At 38.5% G+C, this 14970-nt stretch overlaps 6 protein-coding genes across 9 annotated transcripts; 4 read left to right on the top strand and 2 right to left on the bottom strand.

Moving 5' to 3' along the window:
• Positions 1-238: 238 nt before the first annotated feature.
• Positions 239-2051, top strand: LOC108857830 (reticulon-like protein B8). The gene is made up of 6 exons (XM_018631851.2): positions 239-397; positions 620-780; positions 852-1032; positions 1126-1267; positions 1607-1676; positions 1773-2051. The coding sequence occupies exons 2-6, from the start codon at positions 624-626 to the stop codon at positions 1940-1942; spliced, it is 720 nt and encodes a 239-aa protein (XP_018487353.2). The 5' UTR covers positions 239-397; positions 620-623; the 3' UTR covers positions 1943-2051.
• A 204-nt stretch (positions 2052-2255) lies between these two features.
• On the top strand, positions 2256-5361 carry LOC108856178 (uncharacterized). 3 transcript variants are annotated; one of them, XM_018629918.2, is made up of 8 exons: positions 2256-2378; positions 3074-3162; positions 3558-3663; positions 3775-3960; positions 4028-4552; positions 4676-4762; positions 4853-4931; positions 5036-5361. In XM_018629918.2, the coding sequence occupies exons 2-7, from the start codon at positions 3115-3117 to the stop codon at positions 4915-4917; spliced, it is 1017 nt and encodes a 338-aa protein (XP_018485420.2). In that variant the 5' UTR covers positions 2256-2378; positions 3074-3114; the 3' UTR covers positions 4918-4931; positions 5036-5361. The 3 variants fall into 3 exon arrangements, with proteins under 3 accessions (XP_018485420.2, XP_018485418.2, XP_056866431.1); XM_018629916.2 differs by having other exon boundaries at positions 5028-5361; XM_057010451.1 differs by having other exon boundaries at positions 2275-2299; positions 5028-5361.
• A 664-nt stretch (positions 5362-6025) lies between these two features.
• Positions 6026-7913, top strand: LOC108862408 (lycopene beta cyclase, chloroplastic). 2 transcript variants are annotated; one of them, XM_018636522.2, is made up of 2 exons: positions 6026-6168; positions 6254-7913. In XM_018636522.2, the coding sequence occupies exon 2, from the start codon at positions 6291-6293 to the stop codon at positions 7773-7775; it is 1485 nt and encodes a 494-aa protein (XP_018492024.2). In that variant the 5' UTR covers positions 6026-6168; positions 6254-6290; the 3' UTR covers positions 7776-7913. The 2 variants fall into 2 exon arrangements, with proteins under 2 accessions (XP_018492024.2, XP_018492026.2); XM_018636524.2 differs by having other exon boundaries at positions 6033-6172.
• LOC108862409 (tubulin-folding cofactor B) lies at positions 7850-10068 on the bottom strand. Its single transcript, XM_018636529.2, has 8 exons — positions 9843-10068; positions 9571-9722; positions 9358-9476; positions 9187-9248; positions 9027-9068; positions 8729-8862; positions 8423-8492; positions 7850-8110 (listed from the first exon to the last, which is right to left on the bottom strand). Exons 1-8 carry the CDS (start codon positions 9945-9947, stop codon positions 8063-8065), a joined length of 732 nt encoding a protein of 243 aa, XP_018492031.1. The 5' UTR covers positions 9948-10068; the 3' UTR covers positions 7850-8062.
• Positions 10069-10234: 166 nt separating this feature from the next.
• LOC108862410 (uncharacterized) lies at positions 10235-11495 on the top strand. Its single transcript, XM_018636530.2, has 3 exons — positions 10235-10531; positions 10817-11081; positions 11167-11495. Exons 1-3 carry the CDS (start codon positions 10300-10302, stop codon positions 11396-11398), a joined length of 729 nt encoding a protein of 242 aa, XP_018492032.1. The 5' UTR covers positions 10235-10299; the 3' UTR covers positions 11399-11495.
• A 20-nt stretch (positions 11496-11515) lies between these two features.
• Positions 11516-14330, bottom strand: LOC108862407 (probable methyltransferase PMT6). The gene is made up of 7 exons (XM_018636521.2): positions 13927-14330; positions 13393-13810; positions 13005-13294; positions 12533-12910; positions 12221-12467; positions 11988-12126; positions 11516-11890 (listed from the first exon to the last, which is right to left on the bottom strand). Exons 1-7 carry the CDS (start codon positions 14060-14062, stop codon positions 11732-11734), a joined length of 1767 nt encoding a protein of 588 aa, XP_018492023.1. The 5' UTR covers positions 14063-14330; the 3' UTR covers positions 11516-11731.
• Between the last annotated feature and the right edge of the window lie 640 nt (positions 14331-14970).

The following is a 14970-nucleotide window of genomic DNA, read 5'->3' as shown; positions in this document are numbered from 1 at the left end:
ACAAAGGATTAGAAGAAAGATGAGAAGGTAACAGATATTCTTCCTTGAATACCTGTGTTAATTTGATTTCTTCTGTGTGTTCATTGATGTGTTTACTATAGTTGCTTTTTGTGAAGAATGTTTTTCCTATTACACTATAAGAGTTGTCGGGTCAGAGAAATATCACGAGAGGTCCCATTCATATACACAAGACTTCAAACTTGACCACGTTTTTTATAATAAAAAAAAGACCATTACACCCAACCAATCCCATCGCTTGCTTTTCACTTCCACCATTCTTTTATCTTTATATCTTTGCGATTCTTCATCCATTTTTTTCAGATTCTTCAAAGAAAAAAAAGTAAACTTTTTGTGTGAAATTCACAGAACCGTATTCATCTTCTCCAATTCCTAAAAGGTTTATTCTTTTGTTCATCTTCATCTTTACCTCGCTCTGCTCTTCAGTTTCTGTGTTTCAAATCATTGTAATGATCGCCAACGAACTAGTAAAAAAAGTTGGATACTTTTAAGTGTTTACGGGGTTTTAGGTCTTGTGGGGTCGGAAGAACTTACCGAAAGGTTCGATCTTTATACAGTTTTCAGCTCTGCTTGAGTTTGTTTTATTTGATTGATGTTTCAGAACCATGCCTGAGAAGAACATCCTAGAGGACGCCTTGGGGGACTTGGTGGATAACTTGACGGATGCAGTTCAGAAGAACAAACAAGATACCGTCGCTTCTCGTTTCAACCGTTTGTTCGGTCGCGAGAAACCGATCCATCATGTCTTAGGCGGTGGCAGATGTAAGAAATTTCAAAATTTAAGTGATTGGTTTTGTGTATTGTTGTTTCTAATTTAAGTTGATTCGTTCCAGCTGCTGATGTGTTGTTGTGGAGGAACAAGAAGATCTCCGCAGGTTTTCTGATGGGAGCTACTGCAATCTGGGTGCTTTTCGAGTGGATCAACTTCCATTTCCTGTCTCTCGTTTGTTACGGTCTCTTGCTTGGTATGATCGGTCAGTTCGTTTGGTGCAATGCCTCAGGGTTCCTAAACCGGTAAATTCTTAAACCGGTTCGTGTTGTTTTTTTGTATATCATTGGTTTCCTTTGTGATTGCAATCTACTAATAAGCAAAAGTCTATTAAACAGCTCACAGTCTAGAGTGCCTCGCCTTGTTCTTCCAAAAGATTTCTTCGCTGATGTGGGTGTGACCATTGGCACAGAGGTTAACCGCGGTTTGTTGTTTCTTCAGGACTTGTCTTGTAGAGGGAACTTAAAACAGTTCCTCATGGTTAGTAGTCTTCTTTGCTCCCATTACATTTTTCACATTTTTTTTTTGTTTTATACTACTATACAAATATTTGAATGTTTTGACTATTTCACTGCATATTAAGAAACAATAAATATATTATTTTGCTTAACACTTTTTTTTTGTTGTTTTACCAATAAAATTTCACCACTCATAACTCTGTTTTTATTTGATGTTTTAGTTTTAAAAACAAGTGCATTAACTATACTCTAAAAACATACGATACAAAATCTGAAACATCAAATCATTCGTATACATAAAAGTAAATAACATATGAGTCCTTAGATAATGTTCATCAATCTGCACGAACATCATTTTCAGGCTGTGCTTGGACTGTGGGTAGCTGCAATAATAGGGAGCTGTTGCAACTTCCTAACTGTTCTGTACATTGGTGAGTATGTAGTAAGTTTTTTGTTAGTGACTCTTTTAAAAAAGGATTTGAGAGTTCAGTTTATAAAGAGATGATGTTTTTTTTTGTTTTTTGAAGGGTTTGTGGGAGCTCACACAATGCCGGTAGTGTATGAGAGATATGAAGACGAAGTGGATGGTTTTGTGGACTCTCTTCTAATGAAGTTTCATAGTCACTACAAGAAGATTGATTCTGGTTTTCTCAGTCGAATCCCAAGTGGGAAGTTCGGGTTGAAGAAGCATGACTAAGATCAAACTATTAGATCTCTCTGTCTTTTGATGTTTTTGTCTATTGAACTAAATCAACTTTCTTGTCTTTTCTTTCATAGTCATGTTAATGTGTTCTGTTCTTCTTCTATTCTCTCTGTATCGTCGAGACCTTTGAAAACAAAATTGACTGTCAAAACAAGAAGATGAGATAACTTTTTTATGTATGGGATGGGATCCACCCATAGTCACACATTGTACACGTGGCAGTTTCCTAAAGCTCCAAAGCTTGAATGTCTTTTTAATTTTAAAATAAATAAATAAAGTTAGTGAAATGAAAAAAGGAAATGGAGGAAAAAGAATCTCTTTAATATAATCCACGACGACGATCAAAGTGAGGTTAGGTTCCTTTCCTCTCCTCCTCTCTCTCTCTCTCTCTCTCTTCTTTTCTCTCCACGGTTTTGATCTCGGATTTGAGGTACTGATATTTATTAAAGCTTGTGACTTTTTTTTTTCTTTCATAAAGTTGAATTTGCTCCTACATGATATGCTTCTCTCGCATGTTCTTTTATTATAGTTTTCTTTTGTTTTGGAAGTTCATGTAATTTGATTTGATCCGGTTGTATTTGAAGACGGAATCTATTGAAAGTAATTGGGATTCGTTGGGGGAGAAACGGAGGATTTGATTTTTTCTTTTAGTTTTCTTTTCTGTTCAATAAAAAGTTTTGCTTTTTAATATTATTTCTGGGGCACATCTTACATAGATTCTGTTTGGCAATAGAACTATTGATGTGTGTGTGTGTGTTTTTTTTGTTAATGTTGAAGAAGGTTCTGTCTAAGTTAGATCGAATAGAAAAGCTGCCTTTGTCCATTTGGAAATAGAAAAATATCACTCTACATAAATGCCTCCATTGATTGTTCATCTTGGGACATAGTTTCAGTACCAAAATATTTTGTGAAAATTATGTTATTAGTTTTTCTCTGGGGTCTTGCTTTTGAACAGGAGTTGTGATGTGAGAATAGAGCCTTATTTCTTTATCATTGAGAATAGTTCAAGATATATCATTCTCGACCGACCGTTGTTATAGTTTTTGGATTTATACTGTTTTTAACTTATTTTTCCTTTGTACAATCTCCAAGTACAATGTCTAAAATACTGCTTCTATCCAACAGGAACAAGCTCTGTTTTACAACAAAAAGAAAAAAAATCAGAGATGTCAAGTGGAACAGTGAGAAGGGTCTCTCGTCAAGATATACAACTGGTAATATAAAAAACAAAATAAAGAGCTTTCTCTTGATGCATATTGAGGTTGTTGTATCCTTGTAGGTTCATCTTGTCCTGTACAATGTCATATAGTATCATGAGAATAGCTATTCCTTTTCTTCACTGCCCTCTTTAACTACTTTGGAAAAAAAACTTTGTATGAAATTGTAGAATTGAGGCATATGTCTTTCTTGATAATGTTATTGGAGGGAGTATTTTAATATGAAAAGCATCATACTTGTTGTTGATAAAAGGCCTTCAGCTTCATTATATAAAATATGTGAAAACATTAAAATCGAAACTTTGTTTTCTCCTCCTCTCACTCCAACTGTTCTGTCCAGTGTCCAACCTTAAACTTTACTTTTTGCTTGTTTATCATATGCCCCGTTTCAGGTTCAAAACCTTATAGAACGATGCCTTCAACTTTACATGAATCAGAAAGAAGTCGTGGAAACTTTACTGGAGCAAGCTAAAATCGAACCTGGTTTCACAGAACTAGGTAACCACAGCTGTTGAAGGATAATTATCACATAATAATAGATCATCACAAGGGTGGGGGGATGATTTCAGTTATACTCTATGTTTTGCTCTCTTTTTTTCGGTTTTACAGTTTGGCAGAAGCTTGAAGAAGAGAACCGTGAGTTTTTCAAGGCTTACTATCTTAGGCTGATGGTGAAACACCAGATCATGGAATTCAACAAGCTCCTTGAGCAGCAGGTTCACCATATGCAGCAGATGCATCCAACTGGACTTACCTCTTCCGTCCAGAACACAAACGGTCCCCACATCCAATCAAGTAAGATTCATATCCAAATGGTTTTAGATAGCTAATCTATGAAACTGACATCGATTCTGTTTAACAGTGAATCAGAAACAGTTGGGGTATGCCTCTGAACACACTGATCAATCGTTGAAGTCCAATGCACATCATCACCCTATGCCCTCGAATCTGTCTAACGCATACCTCAACGGCTCTTCAACACTCAACACAAACGTGTCCCCATCTGTGAACATATCAACAACAACCCACGCTAGGAGAGCTGACGCTTCTCCACCGAACATGATCTCATCGCAGACCACAAACATGCCACCTATGATGCAAGGGATGAATGGCGGAGGAGGAGGGATGATCAAGTCTGAGACTGCCTTTGCAAACCCTGCTTCGTTCATGTATGGTGGTGGTGGTGAACGGAACGCCTTAGATGGACACTCCGCTGTTAGAGAAACTCCGATCACATCTTTCAGTAACGAGTCCAACAACAACAACAACCAACAGCCACTCGGTGATACGCTTCTTGACGCAGAAGCTTCTACTTTTGGGTTCTTAGGTCAAATCCCTAGGAACTTCAGCCTCTCTGATTTGACAGCCGATTTTTCGCAGAGCTCAGGTCTATTCTCTATCTCATATATACTCCTTTTTGTCTCTCTTTGTTTGTACTATTTAGCATGCATATAGAACCTAGTGATTAGTTTATATGCTATATTGGTTTGTAACCATAAGCTTTGATCAGAGATTCTGGAGAGCTATGATAAATCACCCTTCCTTGTGCCGGATTCTGAAACCTTCCTGGACTCCTGCGACAGGGGAGAATATCAAGGTGAGGACTTGGAGACTTTGTTTTAAGAAGAATGAAAGATTAAAGTATCTGTGGTATCATTCTTTTTGGTAATAATGTGTTTTATTGTAGGAGACAACAAGAGATTGGATACCATATCTGAAGGTTTCAGTTATGACAACCTCGGGAGCGAGTAGTTGATAGATAACATGTAAGAACAAATGCTCATTACATTTTACCTCTAATATTCTCAGATTGTAGTTTTTGAATGTACAGAGATCTGACATCATCTTTTGTTTGCGAAAAGCTATGCAGGTTTTTTGCCTTTCATCATCACTTATAACATAGGACACGTTTTGCGTACAAAAAGATTCAGGCTTATGATGATTTTCTTGCTTGCAAAGACTATTGGGTGGGGGTGTATAAAAGGAGATTTTTATTTTTATTTCCATTTAACATTATTACTTTAGCTTGAAGTTTGGTTGTAGTAGTAATAAGTATGTGAGAATATCATTATGTAATTCTCAAGTGTGTGGTTTTGTCTTTATGTATTGTGTTTTAGTTTTGTACTTTTGTTATACAATTGTTTATTAGTACTTCAAATTTGGTGGAAGCTAAATGTACGAGTTTTGTCAAGTTCATCCATAGAATGTGTGGTTTATGTCTTTATCACATTAGAGTGTGTCGAGTAGGACCATATATAACTATAATGGTGTGTGTTTTAAAAGCTATAAAATGAAGGTAGTGGTGATGAGGTACCGACTGATCACATTCAACAGACTTGAGATAATGCTTTTAAGTTAAGGTTGTGGTAAGCTTGTAACCGAAAGCTTTTAGAGATAAAATAGCATCTCCAATTCCATTCCATAATTTATTCTAAATTTTATTTTATTATTTAATTCAAATTAAGAAATTGGAAAAATAGAGTGATTTTATTTTATTATTTAATTCAAATTAAGAAATTGGAAAAATAGAGTGATGACCAAAAAATAAAAGCATTACTCTATTTATGGAATAATGTTATTATTTTTTTATCATTACTCCATTTTTCACTCTATTTTCAACTTCATTTCTCAATTTGGACTAAATTATGGAGCAGGCTTGAAGATGCAGTAATATTTTTATTTTTTGGTCATCATCCCATTTTTCACTATATTTTCAACTTCATTTCTCAAATTTGAGTAAATTATGGAGCGGAGTTGGAGATGCACTAATACTCTATCCACTTTTTAAATAATAGAGTTTTAACGGACCAAAATAAAATTATTGTTTTTATAAATATTAAACCTGTATCGGAAATAAAGATTTAATTTTAGACATAACGGGCGGACCCCACCAGATGACTCAAACCACAAACACAGAGACACAAACTCTCTCATCTCTCTCTCTCTCTCTCTGGGAAGATAATAGTCTCCATCTCCAATCTCCATGAAGCTTACTGCTTCTGGGTAAGTAAGTCTCTGTTGTGTTTCTTTCCATCTATTCTCTCAACTAGTAGATCTCAAACTCTTATATTTCTCTTGTTTCATGTAGGTGATTATCTGAAAGTTAGGTTTTTTGCTCTGTTTCGATGGATACTCTTTTGAGAACACCCAACAAGCTCGAATTTTTCATCCCTCAGTTTCATGGGTTTGAGAGATTAAGCAGTAACGGTCCAAACCCTTCAAGGGTTAAGCTTGGTCTCAAGAAAAGGGCAATCAAAAGCGTTAGCAGTAGTACAAGTAGTGCTCTGTTAGATCTTGTTCCTGAAACCAAGAAGGAGAATCTCGACTTTGATCTCCCCTTATACGACACTTCCCTCAACAAACTCGTCGACCTAGCCATCGTCGGCGGCGGTCCCGCTGGTTTAGCCGTGGCTCAGCAGGTCTCCGAGGCTGGACTCTCCGTCTGCTCCATCGACCCTTCTCCCAAGCTCATCTGGCCTAACAACTACGGAGTCTGGGTCGACGAGTTCGAAGCCATGGACTTGCTCGACTGCCTCGACACCACTTGGTCCGGCGCCGTCGTCTACATCAACGACGGCGCCGAGAAGGATCTGAGCAGGCCTTACGGGAGAGTCAACCGTAAACAGCTCAAATCCAAGATGCTTCAGAAATGCATCGCCAACGGCGTTAGGTTTCATCAGGCCAAGGTCACTGACGTTGTTCATGAGGAGATTAACTCCACTGTGGTGTGCAGTGACGGTGTGAAGATTCAGGCTTCTGTTGTTCTTGACGCTACTGGGTTTTCAAGATGCTTGGTGAAGTATGATAAGCCTTATAACCCTGGGTATCAAGTGGCGTATGGGATAGTGGCTGAAGTCGATGGACACCCGTTTGATGTGGACAAGATGGTGTTCATGGACTGGAGAGATAAGCATCTTGATCCGTACCCTGAGGTTAAAGAACGGAACAGCAAGATCCCTACGTTCTTGTACGCAATGCCGTTTTCTTCCAACAGAATATTTCTTGAAGAGACGTCTCTGGTTGCTAGGCCGGGCTTGAGGATGGAAGACATCCAAGAGAGAATGGTTGCTAGGCTTAAACATTTGGATATCAACGTGAAAAGGATTGAAGAAGACGAGCGTTGTGTGATCCCCATGGGAGGTCCTTTACCGGTCTTGCCTCAGCGTGTAGTCGGCATTGGAGGTACGGCGGGGATGGTGCATCCTTCTACAGGTTACATGGTGGCTAGGACTCTTGCGGCTGCGCCGATAGTTGCAAACGCTATAGTGAGGTACCTTGGTTCTACTAAAGGAGATCAGCTATCGGCTGAGGTGTGGAGAGACTTGTGGCCTATAGAGAGGAGGAGACAGAGGGAGTTCTTCTGTTTTGGGATGGATATACTGCTGAAGCTTGATTTGGATGCTACTAGGAGGTTCTTTGATGCGTTCTTTGACCTGGAGCCGCGTTACTGGCATGGTTTCTTGTCGTCGAGGCTGTTTCTTCCGGACCTGGTGTTCTTTGGGTTGTCGCTCTTCTCGCATGCTTCTAATACCTCGAGGTTGGAGATCATGACTAAGGGAACTGTTCCTCTTGCTAAGATGATCAACAATCTGGTAAAAGATAGAGACTAAAAGGACCAGATTAACTGGATTATCTGCAACTGCATGCTCTTCTTGGATAGTTGTGTATACCATAGCCTGAATTCTTGCGAGAATATAAGAATCTTATTAGTTATTTAATCTTCATCAAAATGTGTTGTTGCATTTGAATGTTTGTTTCCCCAACTCTTTTGAAATCCAGAAACAAGAGGTACAAAAGCAAATAGTACAAAAGCAAATCTTGAAAACTCTATCCAGAAACAAGAGGTACAAAAGCAAATAGTACAAAAGCAAATCTTGAAAACTCCTTTCGCTGGTTCTTATATTTCATCTTCCTCGAAGGGGTCTCTTTCGGGATAATCGCCAACCTGCAGGCCAATACAAAGTTCATGAGTAGTATAATATGTGGCTTACAAATCCAAATTATTAGCTTGAAAGTTATACATATCCTTAGGCCTATGGGGCCTTAACTAGTCTTTATAGCTAACGAATGTGGGACTGCAGACTCTTACTATTAACATCTTGCAAAACCAAACCTGCATTGACCTATCTTTCTAGCAAATAGTAATGTCATAGAAACCGGATCTTGTCTAAGAACAACTAAAACCAGGTCGATTCTATCAAGTGTAATAGGGTCCATTTTCACTCTGATGCTAAGACCTTGTAGAGAAAGAAATTACCTTTACTTTGTCTGGCCGGACCACACCACCATGAAGCTGAGGGCATTCAAATAATCTTGTTCCTTTCACCCTGGCATATATAAACCAATATAAAGCATAGGCAAACTGTACTTTTGCTAATAATATCATGACGTTGAGCACAAGCTTATGCAAGACTAAGAGCCTCAAAGAGGTTTTACTAACACAGAAATATGAGTCTGCAAGTGGAATCAGTGTTCCAGAACAAGAAAAAGACTTAATACTTTTAAATTGTGATGAAGGAGTTTAACCTTAAATGACTACAATTATAGAAAGAAATTCACATACAAGCCATCGTGTTTGCCAAGTGGTTCATCATACTGGATTCCAACCCAATAGCCAGGACCCAAAGACTCTGCTCGTCCAACGTATTTGACCACTCCTCTTTTCTCCCCGGGCTCAACTTGGCATCTATCTCCCACCTTCATATTTTGACAACAAGAGGAAAAAAAAGGATTACAAGAGATCAGTCTCACAAAATATCAAAACATAGCTCATTATCTCTGCCTCTTCAGTTTTAAGTAAGCAGTTTTAAGTAAGGAAGGGAGAAGTCTTTAAATACAAAAAAAAAAAGAATCTAACTCACCTTGATATCTGCACATAGATCTTCCATGAAGTCCTCCTTCGTCTGTTGAAAAGGAGAATCATTAGAACCTCTGTGTTCTTAAATTTCTTAATCTAACCCCCAAATAGTTTAGCTTTGTGTTGCCAAAAAAAAACTCAAATCGTTTAGCTTTTTTTCATACCTTAACCTCAGAAGCAGCAGGATTCTGAGACACTCTTTTCTCTTTGAATTTCCTAAAACTGTCTGCAATGTAAAGTGAACACAATAACATATCATCAGAGGAGGAGCACCAGCATAGACAAACTAGTCTTTTCCGAGACACTGATTCTAAGCAGTAGGAAAAAAAATTTACCAGTTCGTTTAGCATAGTCCTCTTCTGAAATAGTATACTTCTCAACCAATGAAGTATCTTCAAGCCAGCCTCCAGTTGTGACAGAGGAGGGGTCAAGATCAACTATGTGTAACCGAAACCTATTAAAAAGCAGCATAAAAAAAAAGAACCAATCACATGTAACTGATAAAACAATAAAAAGTCATCACATTTGATTACAGTGAACTAAGTTACCCATCAAAAGGGGAGTAGAAACCGAGTGGTCTTGAATCATCACTGAGAAGTGCAACCTTTGAGCCACTTTCATCATAAAGCTCCAAAGCCATAGCATTCACAGATGTCCCACATTTTTTCCATAGCTTTTCTTTCACAGCTTCCACATTCATCTTCAGACAACATTAAAAAAAAAAAATTGGACTTTCGAGACGACATCAACCAATAGATGTAAGAAACAGTTGAATCAGTAACTGGTGTGTTTGTGTCTGAAAAAAAAAAGAGACACTCACTTGCGGAGAGAAACGAACATCGGCAGCGAAGCTCTTGAGGTTGGAGTGAGTTACGTGCAAAAGTACAGAGTCATCTCCTTCCATCTGTAATCGCGAAGTCGCCATTTTTGTTTTCTCCTCCAGAGATGTGCCGAGAAGAAGCGGAAGATCAAACGGTGTCGTTTTCAACCGCCGTCGTGTAAATAAGGTTTTAGATCGTAAAGCGTACTCTCGGTATTACAAACACCCCCTAGATTCATTTAGATTATGCCGCGTGTTCAGCCGTATGTAATATATCATGTACTCTCCCGCAGTGATCTTGCCACGTGTAATCTTAGTCAGAAACTCATTTACATTATGCCACGTGTTGAGTCGCATGTAAAATCTTATATACTCTTCCGCAGGTTAGTATAGCCTTTTTGATCCTTAACCAAAACACACACTCGAAAGGTAGAAAAGATCCGTGAGAGTTCCGGCGATGGCAGAAGACTTCTCGGTGGTAGTCTTAGCTTCCGATCTAGGTATCGACGCTCGACCGTTCTTAACGAGAAGCGATGAGATCGATGAGCAAGAGAACTGGCACGACTGTCCTCAATACCTCGGCGACGACGAAGACTTCTCCGATCTCGATCTCCTCCACTTCTTCACCCTCCAAGGCTCCGATAAGTCCGGTAACCGGATCTTCCGCGTCGTCGGAAAGTACTTTCCTGGTAAAAAAAGTTGCTAATGTGTTATTAGCTTCTGTATTAGAGTAGATAACCGGTTTAGGTTTTGGTTTATTGTGGTTAAGTAAACCGGAACAATCACAGTATATAAGTTAACTCTGTACTCTTGTCGTTTGAATTAATCAATGAGAAAAGTTAGTTACAAGTTTGTTAGATCAATCTTCTTCGCTTTAGCTCGAGAGCCTCACTTAACATTCTGTTTCATTACATAACTCATCTTTTTAAGGTCTTTAAGTGTTTTTTTGTGTGTGTGTGTGGATGAAACGGCAGCTCGTGTGGTGAGTGCAGAGAGGCTGAAGAAGTATATATTCCAGAAGATAAGCAACGAGTGTCCAGAGGGACCTTTCTGCTTGGTTTACATGCATAGCACGGTTCAAAAGGACGAGAACTCACCGGGGATTACCATCTTGAGATGGATCTACGAGGATCTTCCTTCCGAGATCAAAGACAGACTCCAAGTTGTTTACTTTATACACCCTGGTCTTCGTTCGAGACTTGTCATCGCCACTCTCGGTCGCCTTCTTCTAACCGGAGGGTAAGTAAAGCTTTTTTTCTTTGAGCCTCAAGTTAAAAGCTTTTTCATCATCATCTAAACACCAACTTTTAATAAAACGTTGCAGACTGTACTGGAAGATTAAGTATGTGAGCAGGTTGCAGTATCTGTGGGAGGAGATAAAGAAAGGGGAGGTGGAAGTTCCTGATTTTGTGAACAACCATGATAATGTGCTTGAGCATAGACCGTTGACGGACTATGGAATCGAACCGGATCCTTTTCATTTAACCGAGGTTCAGTCTTCTTCGTTCTCACTCAACAGAGAACTCAACCAGTACGAGAATAGATGGGTCTCATAGTGTATTTTCTCCTCTTCTGTAATGCCAGAACCTCTTATTTTTTATGTTTCTTGTATAGAGTATAATTGAGAGTCCTAAAAAAACTCTTCAGTTTCAATGTGGTTTTGATTGAGTTTGGGCAGAACCAGTAACTAACTATTGTCGTTGGTAAGTTCAGAGACAAACTCTTGTATGAATTATGAAAGACAGAAACTCTGAAAATACACATGTACAGAGACATTCTAGAATCAATATACGAACTAAAGCTGCTTTGTAAGTTTCACTTCACCCTCTTTCATTGTTATAGACCCAAGAGAGTACAAGACCTATTTGGAGCTATGAAGATTGGTCTGTTCAGATGATTGCCCAGAATCTCTTCCTGCAAAACAGAACAGTTTCTGTCTTGTTGAGTTTGTTTTCCAGCTGATGAGTTTTCACTTCCCAGAGGTAGTTAGGAGCCAAGTCTCGGATCCTTGAGGTTACCGGTTCCTCGTCCCTTATAATGATGAATCCCTGCAAGCTCAGGTCATGTAATATTATAAAGACTAAATGATAGGAGACCAAAAGGGGTTTGATTCAAACATAGTTGCACCATCAGTGCAAGAGTAACCTGAGGGCGAATCATCCGGTCCATCTCAAGCATGATATCCTCTAGCAAACAACCATCTCCACGGCTTTGGTAGTGAGAGATGACATGATTGGCATGCAGCAAATCATAAGTACGCGGATACGTTGAGAACGGCTCACACCTAAGACATTTTTTTCTTTTTATCTAAGTGGTGTGTTGATGCTTGGCAGAGACTGGAAACAAAACAAAAAGAAGGGTTTGTGAAACATGCTTACCAATCATGGAAAGCACCAGTTAAGCCCCTCTCGAAAACTCCAGACAATGTTTCATTCATGGTAGCAGGTACTATGTTCATCACCCAAACAGGGTACGAGTTCATGGCCGCGGCAAATCCACCAATGAATGCGTTCATGTCCATCACATTCCGCACTTCGGTCTCATTTACATTCATAAACCGCCAGTAATGTTTAACTTGTTCTCTCCAGAAGACAGTGTCTGATGTATATTCGTCTTCGCTGATACCTGATGAAAACTTTGCTTATAAGTGGTTAAGTAATCTTAAAATGAAATTAGCAGAAGAAATGTACCTATGTTTCTCAGAGTTTCTGGATACTTGGAGAGACGTTCAGCTAAAGAAGAGGGTCTCTTTTCTGTATGTCCACTAATTTGCACACAATCTCTAAGAGGAACCTGCCAGGAAGGTTTCAAAACATCTTCCACATCACATAAACTTATGAGCTTCACCTCTGCGTTCTTCTTAAGGCACTCCACGTTCTCTTCTTTAACCCATATAGCAGTTTGTACCTTCCGGGACACAAGCTTCCAGCACATCGAGTTAGCTAGATTAACCAACTTATCCCAAATCACAGGATACTCTTTATCTTTTCTATAAGCTGGTGGCGACGTATACACAAAGTAGCCATTGGGTCTAAGAAGCCTATGAACTTCTTTAAGTAAGATCCCATCTGCAGAATCAAGTTAAAATAAAAAAATTATCAATTACTATGACCAAACCAAACCAACACAAGAGAAAATCTATCACTCCAAACATATATATACCGTTTGCATGCCAATCAACACGACATCTCGAGCAATGAACCATCTCAAAGGAAGCTGAAGGATACGGCAGTTGCTTGGTGGCAACAGCAGAGATCATTGCGCCAATGCCTCTCTCCAATGAAAACTGAATCTGGTTTTCATGAGCATCGTTAGGAGCAAAGGACATTGTCTGTATACCTAAAGGAAGTAGATAAGCCGCAAAGCTTGCAACTCCACACCCAACATCAAGAACTTGCACCACTCCAGCTGAACGCAAGTCACCTGTTTCATTAGTCACCATATCTCCCAACCTAATGACACACACACAAAAATCCATATCAAAATTATGATTTTCTTTTTTAATTATTAAAGTCCTTAAAGAAATGTCTATAGTTCCTAAAATTTAAACCTCTGTATGTATTCTGAAGCACCATGTTTGAAATGAGTACCACCACCAGGGAACCACCAAAACTTATCTCCATGTTCCTGTACCCAGCTTTGTCCACCGTTAACACGAGCAAGATGTGTGTGATTCACATTGCTTCTCCACACGTAGTCTCTACTAGTTGGCCATCTCAAAGGTATCTTGTAATCTTTCGGTGGAGGCACCAAGCAGAAGAGGCGCTGCTCGAGCGGCGGGCAGTGCCTCTCGAGATCTTCTCTTCTAGAGACGTTCAAGCTCAGCTGGCGCACGTATGTGACGTTGTGGCAAGGGAGATACTCGTTGAACTTTGAGGGACACACGTTCATCCCGGTTTCAGGTATGACTAGCGGTGGTGGTGATGTTCGGTAAGTGAGCTCGATCTTGTTTGAGAACTTGAAGAGAGCTGCAAAATCAAGATCGAGTGTAAATAAATCAAGAACTTGCTGCAGATTCCACAAGAATCCAACCGCATGCAGAGAAAGTTTTGAACAGAGAAGATAAACAGAGAGAAGAAGCGACCAGATTGAGAGAGGTGGATGGGTTCGTTGTTGCCGAAGAGAGAGCCGGCGTAAAATGATCCAACCGTTAGAAAGAGAGCAACTAGTATCGTCTTCCCCGATCTCGTTGCACCGAACACATTATAACCTCTTCCCATTGTATATCTCTGGCTCTTTTCTTTCTGCTTCGGCTTCTACTGATCTTGTTCTTTCGTCTTCCTCGAGATTCGCTTATACTTTACTTTCGGAGTGAACAAATCTATGGAGCAAGCAGAGCTCAGCTCTCTGAGAGTTGTCACGTTCTCGCTTATTGAACCGTAAACGTGTCACGTACGTTCTCGCTTAATAAATTGTAAACGTGTCAAATTCAAAGCTTTTTTTTTTCTTTTTTTCTTTGCGTTGCTTTGTTGTTACATTCTGGGACTAGCCTGATTGATAAATATGCAACACATTCACATGTTAGAGACACAAAGACTTTCAATTAATTTAATTGATTTTTTCTATTAGAATGATTCCAAAATTTATGTAATCCATAAATTATTCTTATCATTCACTAATTTGGATAATCAGAGACACATAAGGTTTCCGTAAAAAATCTGAATTCAAAAAACCAAACTGAATCTAATTCAAAAAATAATATAAATTCGAATCAAAATTGGTTATCTGTACGGATTCAAAATTTTGATATCTAAAAAACGGGTGTCAAACACCATTCTAATCAAAATATTTTAGAAATCTGAATATATTCAAAATACATTTATATATCTATATATATTAACTACTTTTAGATTTAGTATATTAACATATCTAAAATATATAAGATATTTTAAAATTATTCAAAATACTTGATAATATATAAAGATAGTCAAGATTAAATGTCTAAAATTGTAAAATACTCCTTCAGTTTCTCAAAGAATGTCATTTAGATATTTTTCACACATATTAGGAAACTGATTGAAATTCGTTTATGTTTTCATTAATATTATATATTTAACCAATAATAGTATTTTAAATATATAAATTTATTTATAACATCAATGCATTTGCAATTAATATTGAATTGAAA

The sequence above is a fragment of the Raphanus sativus genome, chromosome 5 (genome assembly GCF_000801105.2).
Source record: "Raphanus sativus cultivar WK10039 chromosome 5, ASM80110v3, whole genome shotgun sequence".
Taxonomy (NCBI): domain Eukaryota; kingdom Viridiplantae; phylum Streptophyta; class Magnoliopsida; order Brassicales; family Brassicaceae; genus Raphanus; species Raphanus sativus.
The sequence above is the reverse complement of the archived record's forward strand: the minus strand, read 5'-3'. Positions and strand labels throughout refer to the sequence as shown.